The following is a 10032-nucleotide window of genomic DNA, read 5'->3' on the forward strand; positions in this document are numbered from 1 at the left end:
TTCAAGCTCAAATTAAGAACTTTCACAGAAAGAAGGGAAAGTGTACCAGATTGCCAGGTTCATTAGGAAATGTGAATGTCTGCTCAATGTGTCTAGACATGTTTGCTCACTCATCATACATAAGTTACACACATGAGTTTAATGGGGACAGTTGGATAAAGTATATAACAGAATAAGTGTTTGGTCGAAACTCAGAAGTGGAGAGTTTGCTAGGCATCTTCCAACATGACACTCTGGTAACTACATCTCCCAGAGTGCACCAGCAAGATGGCTGCTCTTTGGCTGAGCTGGAACACCTGGAAAGGCTGGAGTGGGCATTCAAACAAACTATACACTAGAGACAAGAAGCAAGATCTACTCGTCATGTTCCAAGTCCAAAGACGCCAATGGTCGGTGATATTATTTTGTCTTAATCAGTGATATTTGCAATACTGCTTAATGTGTTTAAAATCTGGCTTTAATGGGCTAATGTATTTAGTAACTGCTACAGTTTGGATTGGAGCACATTGCAGTATTTCATGTTGTGATTGGAAGCTTTAATCATTTGTGGTTAAAGTCTAAAAGTATAACTTTACAAAATAAGACGGTTAAACTGCTAAATGAGTTTAAGTCCTTTAAATGAGGCATTGCACTGCTTAAAATACATTAATTGTTTAAGAGACATTTGCTTGTTTAAAATACTTGCTTAAAAACAAGACTGGTTAAAAACGTATTGATTGGAAAAGTGTTTAAAAATAATTATCATTTGTTGTTTGGCATTGTTGTTAATCTTTGTCTCTCTGTTTTCAAAGGTTTTCAACATGATTTACTAACCTACCAATCAACAAATGAAGCCAACTGTGCACAGCATGAAAACGTTGAAAATAAATCTTGGAGTTGTTTCCTTAATGTCCTTTAGTGGAACAGTGTATGACTTAACATGGGATAGGATAGATGAGTGTATGATTATCAAATTTTTTTTGAGCTGATGATGACAATTTAAAGTTTGTTGCGCGTAGTAATTATATCAAGCCCTTAACAGTCATTATTTAAGAACATGTGTCATACAGGGAACACATCCACAACAAGTATAGTGTCTAAAATGCCCACAAATGTGATCAGAGTGAAATGGAGGTGGGCATGAAGCTAATGCGAGTGACCTGTAGTTTACCTGTAGCCTGAAGGCAGGTGCGTGGTTTGGTGGTGCAGTGTACAATATGTGTGGTATCTGACTGAGACTATTTGTGACTCATATTTGTCTGTCTGCTGCAGATGCTGATCAGTTAGTCCAGTGTCCACTCCAATTTCTTACATGAGGCACTATCTTGAGAAAATAGACCATTTGATTTTATATTGTGATATATTATGGAGTGATATGACTATGATTCCAATATCTTTCTTCGCAGGTAGGTTTTGAGTCTCTTCAGCCCTGAAAATGATCTTTCTGAGTTGCATGATGTGATGTCACCAGTCTCGTGGTGTCTGGTAAAGTAACTCTGCCTGGCGGTTGCCCCCTTGACACTTTGTAAGAATTGCAAGTTGACAGTTCAACAAGCAGATTACAGTACTACCTGGCCAGGTGAAAACAAACCACCCCCATGGCTATTAGCATTTGAATGCTTGATCTGAGGGAGGACCGGCAACCCCCCCGCCCGGGACTGGCTGAGCATGCCCAGGGGTGGGGGGAGGTATTGGGAATGTAGAAAAACTAGAAATCCCCTAAAATCATCAAGAGGGCTCGAGCCCCGCCGCCCCCACGGAGTCTACGTCACTGGAACTTGCAATTGAGTTAAAGTTTCTTCTACTGACTGACTGTTGCTTTTGACTAATTGACAGATCAGCTTCATAGAGGGAGTGTCGAGTGAGTGCTCAACACCCGTAGCCTAATTTAAAGCAGAATTCGCAGCCCAAATATTTAGGGTTGATGAAAAACAGATGCAGCCATGGCTGTGTTGTCTCAACTTGTCTGGATGATCCTATAATACATCAACCTTAAAGAATTTTGGGGATGCATGCAAGAGTGCAGAGGCTCTTTATTGGCGCGTAATTACGCATTTAACATGGTGACGTTAGTCTGGAAATCATGTTTTCTAATTAAAAGCGTGTGTCTGTGTGCGTAATCCGCAGACATCACGATCACAGCGCTGAGGCGTGGCGACTGCATTTTTCTCTCTCTTTACTTCAAAACTCGTGTGTTGGGGAAGTTCAGTGACACAGTCTGCTCTGCTGCGCGCTGCGCCATATACAACTGCTGTGCAACCAGGGACGTAGAAACGCAAATAGACCAAACTGGTGCGAAAATAGCGACAGACAATGCACAGATTAAGTAGGGTAAGCCAGTTTTTTTTATTGATTTAAGATCCTATGATAATTTTTATTTATATGACAAAATGTGCATTCCAGATTTGTTTCTCTAACGCATTTTACTTTACACTGTTCTTTTCTGTTATTTCCTTGCAGATGGCTGGACTGATATATCACTCATGTGGAATATTTTTGGATTACAGCAAAACTACTTTAACATTTTGGAATATCTAGAACCGTCTCGCTCATGACAGTTAGGCTACTTCTGAATAGCCCACAGATTTAGTCCAGTTATTTGCTGAGATGAGTACCGGTAACTCACCCGAACCACTTACTCAAATTGTATATATTACAATTGAATTAATAATTGCCATTTTGTCTATATCAGGCAATGTATTGGTTTGCTGGGCTGTCGCCATAAACACCACTTTGAAAAACGCAACCAACTACTTTTTGGTGTCTTTGGCTGTGGCGGATATTTTGGTTGGTTGTCTTGCCATTCCCTTTGCCATAACCATAAGTATTGGCATATGTTTGGACTTCTATGGATGTCTTTTCCTGGCATGCTTTGTCTTAGTACTGACACAAAGCTCAATTTTCAGCCTGCTTGCCATTGCAATTGACCGGTATATGGCTGTCAAAATTCCTCTAAGGTGAGTACCATATCAGAACTTTTAATATAATGTAGCTATAAAATAACAACATTCCAATCTTTTTGACTGAGCTCGAGCATCTCTGAAACTGAAAGGCTTATTTATTGAAGTTCTTTAGTCTATGAACATGTCGTTGGACCAGAACGGATATAGGCTATATTTATTTGGACAGAATGATAGGTAATATGCCCAATTTACGAGTTATATTTGGTGGAGGCCTATCATTTTTTTATTACCGGGGAATACCACTCATTTTCAACATTTTACTGTCATTAATTAATATACCTTATAGAGCTGTTGTGTGGAAATAATAAAAAAGTCCCCCCCCCCTTGATGACATCAAGATGTGATTCACAATGTTAATGATTTTTTTCATACCTCCAGTTCCAGGAAACACAGAATGGGGGGACTTTATTATTATTATTTCCACACAACAGCTAAAAGGTATATTAATGACATAAAATGTTGAAAATGAGTGGTATTCCCCTTTAACTGAATAGCCTATATGTAGATAGTTAGTGTAGCCTACTAAACTTTACTTGGCTCTGTGGCTCAAGAGGTAGAGCAGGTCATCCAATGATCCATGGTTCGAATCCCGGCTCCTCCTGTCTACATGTCTAAGTGTCCTTGAGCAAGACACTGAACCCCAAATTGCTCCTGATGTGCTGGTTGGTACCTTGCATGGCTTCCGCCGCAATCGGTGTATGAATGTGTGTGTGAATGAGTGAATGTAATGCACAATCTATGTAAAGCGCCTTGGATAAAGGTGCTATATAAATGCACCATTTACCATTTTACTTTATACTAAATTCTGACTGACAATTGGTTCACTTGGTTGTGCTAATAGCACAATAGTCCTACAACTAAAGGGAATTGGTGACCTGCCCAGTGAGTCAATGACGAGTTAAAAAAAAAGGTTTTTCATCAGTTGCCTTGCCTATCAGTTTTCGTCACTGTTCGGTTTCAACTCCTGACCATGCAGGGTACTTCTTCATGCTCGACATGCTCGCTGGTTAAGCACCACCACTGACACCCTTGATTTAAAGACCCTTTTAGACCCATCTTTTAAGATGAAAACCTATTAGTGTTAGTGTAGAATTTATGTATCCTTGGCCTGATCAATCACTGATAAATGGCACTGGCACTGTGATCAATGGGTTTATTCAGTGCATTAGATGGTTTAACTTTAAACCATGCACTATCCTATTTGTAAACGGGGACATTTTGATGGATTTCTTTGTGGATTTAATACGGTGCTATGAATTAGACATTAATGTCCACATTGGTTTTCTGTTCCATGACTGCATAGGAATTGTGTTTTTGCAAGCATGGAAGTGAAGGATTATTAGAGCTTGGAGCTAGTTGGCTACGATTTACTGTTACTTCAAACACTAGCTCATGATGTCTCACACAATCTAGAGAAAATACACTCACTCACATTCTACCTTCTATATATATTTTTTTGTAATTCTCACAACACTGCAGTATTTTGAACATGACTTTTCTTTAGGTTTAATATTCCCCCAAAAAAACAATTTCGGACCCACATCACAGGTGCAGTAATGAGAACATTGTGTGTGCTGAGCTCAAATTACATCACATTTTTGTGCATGTGAGTGCGCTGTGTGTGCGTGTGTGCGCGCGCGCGTGTGTGTGTGTGTGTGTGTGTGCGCGCGCTCGCGCGTGTCTGTCTGTCTGTGTAATGTAAGTCCAAGTCCAACCAGCTAGTCCAGTCCATTGGGTTTGTGGCTTTCTTGCAGATTGGAGTGTTTTCACAGATGTCTTTAGTGGAAGTCGAAGGCCAGATCCAGATGCTTCAAACCCCATGAGATGGTTGAACTGCACACCCACTTTACAAACTATTGAAGCCCCTTTGTTTCCTTTTGCTCAGTTCCCAGAAATAGAGATTCGAGCTGTTTTTTCTCTGTGCCGTATTTGAGTGCCTATACGTAAACTTTGGCAAGGTTTATTGCAAAAGGTGACAGACCTTGCAGGATCACACAGACTTTCATTGCCCACATTAATGTTACCTTCTCAGGCCCTATGTTGTAGTCAGAAAGCGTTACAGTCACATCCTGGTTGCTGTGACTACACAGCTTTCATGCTGTTTACTAGGATGGACCTTATACCCTGAGTAACTAACAAATGTAGTAGCCTAGGGGAACCAATGGTTCCTGAGCCATGGTATAGGTCAGGTTCCTGAGCCATGGTAGGTATATCTATCTCCTGTTTCTGTGGTGTGAGACAGATTGATGGTGTACAAGTACACCCCCTGGACACGATACTAGTATGTCACAGGGAGTTACCCCCAATCCAACCCTTGATAATGACTGCCAAGCAGGGAGGCATTGTGATTCTTCAAAATTCTTGTAATTTGTTTGTTTGGGTTTGATCATTAATCCAATTAAGCGTAGCACCCCTGGGGCGCTAGCCCCTCCTATATTCAGCTATTAGTGTAGATTTCCATCCTAGACAAACATTAAATTCCCATTGACAATGAATGGATAATGTTTCATCATAGTGTCTGAGCAAATAGCATAGTGTCTACTTTACGTCATGATGATGTACGATGATAAGAGGGGAAGTGAGGGCCCCTCACTTCACAGTTCACAACGGGTGTGATTTTTGTAGAGAATACTTCCAAAAATGTATTAAGTATTACATTTTGCCATATATTAGTATAATACAAATATTTTACCTGGATGGGCATGCACACATAAAGTTTAACTGAAGTCTGAATCTCGATGTGAATAGCCACCTGATTTGTTGTGTAAGGGGCTAAGCAGGGGATGACTGTGGCCATTTGAATAGAAGCTTTGAGTATTACTGTGTGTAGCCTGGCAGAGGGCTGTGGCCCCCGGCGGAAGCTCAGTGACATTGGGGAGAGGAGGGACCTATGTAGTGCAGAGGAGAAAAGAAAGTGAACGGGGTAAAGAAAAACATGCCAGCATGCTGTCGTCATGCCAGAACTAATCCATTCAGTCATCCATCCTTTCCTTGGCTCTCACAGAGAAACACTAGCCGCTCTATCAAAGAAAGAGAGATAGGCGGGCAGAAGCAAATAACTGTGATTATGGGCCCTCTGTTGCCCACACATCTCATTCATAGATAGACGAGGAAAGTGTAAATGAAGAATGGCACATATGGAGAAAGATACAGAACGGTTGGATATGCCTGAGGGATCTAGGCTATTTTATGGTTTGTTAATTTTGCCTTGGGCAAAGCCTCCCTTCCTGCAGGGGATAGGCCAAGAGAAGTTGAACTCACAGACCTAGATGAACATTTGATTTTTACATCACTGAATTGAAGTCTAATTTATATACTAATAATTTATGTCATATCACCGACCGTGTCGTTCGCCAAAAGTTATAAATTGGACCTGTTCTATTTTAGCCATTACAAAAGGCATCAACAGCTTCAATTACCAAAAAGCTGAAAAGCCTTTTCACTGGGAAATTCTCCTCCATATGGGTAGAGTTGGTGGCATCAACTGTGTGTAAAAAAGAATTCACTCAACCCACAACTTCCTGTCAAATGTGTGCCTATACTGATTTAAGCAGGAAGTATGAGATAAAACAAGATTTGACTAAATGAGCTGAAATGGGTTGGTGCCTGCATGCATTTTAGTATGATTCATTATCATGCAGTAGCCCTGAATATATTGAGGAAGAAACTCTTTTGCTTCATAAGTGTTCGTGTGATGGATGGTACAAGGAGATGGCGACGATTGTGCAAGTGTGAGTCAGATTAGTTTCCTTTGTGTTTTCCTTTCCATGTGCCTGATCGTAACTACTTAAAATGACTAAAATGAACAGTTAGTGTTCCCAACATTTTCAGTGTAATGATATATCCAATTAAATGACACGAAGGAGCAGGAGTTGACGGGTGTGGACTAAACATCAGATTTTTTTTAATGTACTGTAGCCCACTTATTATTTCTGTCCTGCACCCGAGCACCAGTTTGAATGTACAGTGTGTGTTCCACTTTTTTTTTTTTTTTACTATTTTTTAATAGTAATACTGGCTTGTGGATACCAAAAGCTGTAGACATCATCACACACATTCATTAGTGTACACATGGGAGGTTATATAATAGAACTTGTTTGATATATTCAAAACACGATAGCATGGTTTCTGTACACAAAATATTCTAAACAGGATAGGTACTGTATAGACAGGGTGTAATATGCTGGGACATTTACCTTCATTTAGAAAACACATTAAGAAAGTATGTCGGTAAACGTATATACACTATGGATTGTAAAAACATTTCCTTTATTTAACCATAAAACATGAAACATTGACCAAAATGACTTCCTTTCCAGGTACAAGGAGTTGATGACAGGAAAGAGAGCCAGGAAGATCATTGCTATATTATGGGTCCTGTCTTTTATCATCGGCCTTATCCCCTTCTTGGGCTGGAATAAGTCACACTTGGCCTGCAGCACTAAGCCAACCAACAGCACCTCAGGGGAGGAAAACACTACAAAATGTCTTGTGGACGGGATGAGTGGTAAAGGAGACTTTCTAAAGACCTGCAAACTCAAATGTCTCTTTGAAAGTGTGGTGGACATGAGTTACATGGTCTATTTTAATTTCTTTGTCTGTGTCCTGGTTCCGCTCATAATCATGCTGGGCATCTACCTGAAGATCTTCACCGTGGCCAGGAAGCAGCTCAGGCAGATCAAACTCAAGTGTGTGGGCAATGGGGACAGCCATCACCACGGGCTGCTGCAACGGGAGATTCGAGCAGCCAAGTCCCTCTCTATAATCGTGGGCCTGTTTATTCTGTGCTGGCTGCCGGTTCACATCCTCAACTGCCTTACGCTGATATATAATCTGCATATTCCCACCTCTGTGATGAACGTTGCCATCCTTATGTCTCACGCCAACTCGGCCGTCAACCCTATTATTTACGCTTACCGCATTGAGGACTTCAGGAACACCTTCCGCAAGATTCTGTCTCAATATGTCCTGTGTAACAGGGAGGATTTGTACTTGAACTCCAACGGAACCAGGCAGAATAGAGACCAGATTCACATGAATATTGACCCCCAACTCTAGGGGAAGTGGAGACAGGGGTTTCCCAGCTCCTCAAACACTATCTATGTTGATTCTGTTTCATTCTTGAATTCCACTTTCAGTGAGTTTAACAAACGTTTACAAAACAAAAGTATATTATGTGAAGATATAGTGGTGAATTTAAAAAAATACCTTGAATGTGGAAATATTTATGAATTGCGCTGAGTATCAGGGGTCAAGCAGTGAAGTACAGAGGACACTTATCTAATTTTGTATTGTGAAGGATTTGTTATTTAAAATAAATAAATAAGAAAAAAGTTCAAGCTAACTGGATTTGCAGGACTGTGAAAATGTTCCATGTGTGAATATGCTATTATACTATACTATACTATACTATGTTCTGAAATGCTATTCATCATGAATTCAAACATTTTTTTATGCGCTAATTCCAGAAATGTTTTCTGTCAACAGTGTTTCATAATTTATTTATTTCAGTATCATATTTAAGAATGTATGGGTGAGGTGAAATAAGTTTGTATATGCTACATCTGTTTTAATCTGTATCCAGAAGAGGTACAGTATGTAGTCTATTGTATTAGACAGTAAATTGATAATGCTGCAGCAGTTTTTAATACATAGGAAAATAAATATTATTTTCTATTCTTGCATTTCATGAAATATCCTAGGTTCAGAATTAGGAAGCAGTATAACAGTATAACTGTAACATTTGTGTGCCTCTATAAATTTAACGATACATTTTCTTAAACGTCTAAGGCTCATGAAGTAGGAAACAGACTGACCTTTACAAATAGGGGGGGGGGGGGGGGGGACACTCCACCTATTTGACCTGTGACTTGTGCAAGTCATGAGAAATTATTAAGCTAGACGATTATCAAAGTATACTATTTAAATCTGATCATAAATATTGTATTCCTTGTCATCCAGAAATACAGTCTCATCCAGACTACAAAGCCACTGATTAACTTTAAAAAATGTCTGTGAATGTCACGCTGGGAAGCTGACTTGATGGAAGGAAGCAGCTCAGGCAGACCACTGTAGGCTACAGTTGTCTTTGATTGAACTGGGACAGAGCAAATGCAGCCATGGGTGATTAACAGTATATTTAGTTGCTGATCTTCAAGCTCAACAAGTGACATATTGTGAGCTTTTAGATCTACTATTGTGCAGTATATCTACGTAGCCCACAATGTGAGCCATCATTATAGTCGAATGGAAATACAATGCACTGATATTCTAGGCTATTGTTAATTTTGTTTGGTGTGCTTCATTGTATTTGACATTGGACTATGGCGTGTTCCACAAGTGTTCTTGGGAGCAAGTTATGCACTTGCTCCCATTTCTTCAGTATTCTCTGTCATATTTCTGTGTAGTTTACCAACTCTAAGGGCTAACATACTCTGTAGGAGTGTGCCAACCTTCCAGTACATTCCAATGGAGACATCTAAACTGTAACTGCTCTGTCATGTTAGTATTGTCTTTGTTCACTGCTAAGTGTGTCAGTATTGTGTGGGGATCGATCTGTCTGTGTATATGTTTTAGTTTGGGTTTGTTAACTCCTTTACTGTATGTTTTAACCCTCCATTCCTTTATTATGTGTCCTTGAGATCTGTTTTTTGTTCCATGTTAAAGTTTCTTACACAGTCTAGTGCGATATTATTCACTGGTGGTGTTGACTGGGCAGATGGAGGTGAGGGTTTTGGTCCTGCCACCCACTTTCCATGTTGTCTGGAAGCAGTATGTCTGCTGTAGCTATGGGGCCAATGTGTCTTAAACAGAGTGGTGAGAGTACTTTGGTTGGTCAGGAGGCTAATACTGGCACAGGCCAAGTTGAAGCCTCCTGTAGCCATACCGCAACAGTTCTACCCAAGCTCAGTTGAGCCATATGTCAAAGGCCAGTAAAGTTTGTGGCCAGTGCAGTGCCAGTGCAGTTTGTGCCATGTTCTTTAACCTCTATGATATATGGAGTGATATTTAATTTGCTACTTGTTTGTGTTGTGTAGTGATCTTCCCTACTTGCATGTGCCATGTTACATGCAGTGATTTTCTCTAGGCC

General features: G+C 40.1%; 1 protein-coding gene across 2 annotated transcripts; it reads left to right on the forward strand.

The window, feature by feature from the left end:
• Window positions 1-2195: 2195 nt before the first annotated feature.
• On the forward strand, window positions 2196-8007 carry adora2b (adenosine A2b receptor). 2 transcript variants are annotated; one of them, XM_080780947.1, is made up of 3 exons: window positions 2196-2310; window positions 2440-2936; window positions 7262-8007. In XM_080780947.1, exons 2-3 carry the CDS (start codon window positions 2587-2589, stop codon window positions 7998-8000), a joined length of 1089 nt encoding a protein of 362 aa, XP_080637073.1. In that variant the 5' UTR covers window positions 2196-2310; window positions 2440-2586; the 3' UTR covers window positions 8001-8007. The 2 variants fall into 2 exon arrangements, with proteins under 2 accessions (XP_080637073.1, XP_080637074.1); XM_080780948.1 differs by having other exon boundaries at window positions 2264-2305.
• Window positions 8008-10032: the final 2025 nt, after the last annotated feature.

The sequence above is a fragment of the Protomyctophum bolini genome (assembly GCF_963924005.1).
Source record: "Protomyctophum bolini genome assembly, chromosome: 13".
Lineage (NCBI taxonomy): Eukaryota > Metazoa > Chordata > Actinopteri > Myctophiformes > Myctophidae > Protomyctophum > Protomyctophum bolini.

Excerpts from the sequence above, each read along its gene's own strand:
- adora2b (XM_080780947.1), top strand. The coding sequence starts at position 2,587 with ATGAGTACCGGTAACTCACCCGAACCACTTACTCAAATTGTATATATT. Across the intron at positions 2,937-7,261 it reads GCTGTCAAAATTCCTCTAAG|GTACAAGGAGTTGATGACAG; the intron begins GTGAGTACCATA and ends CTTCCTTTCCAG.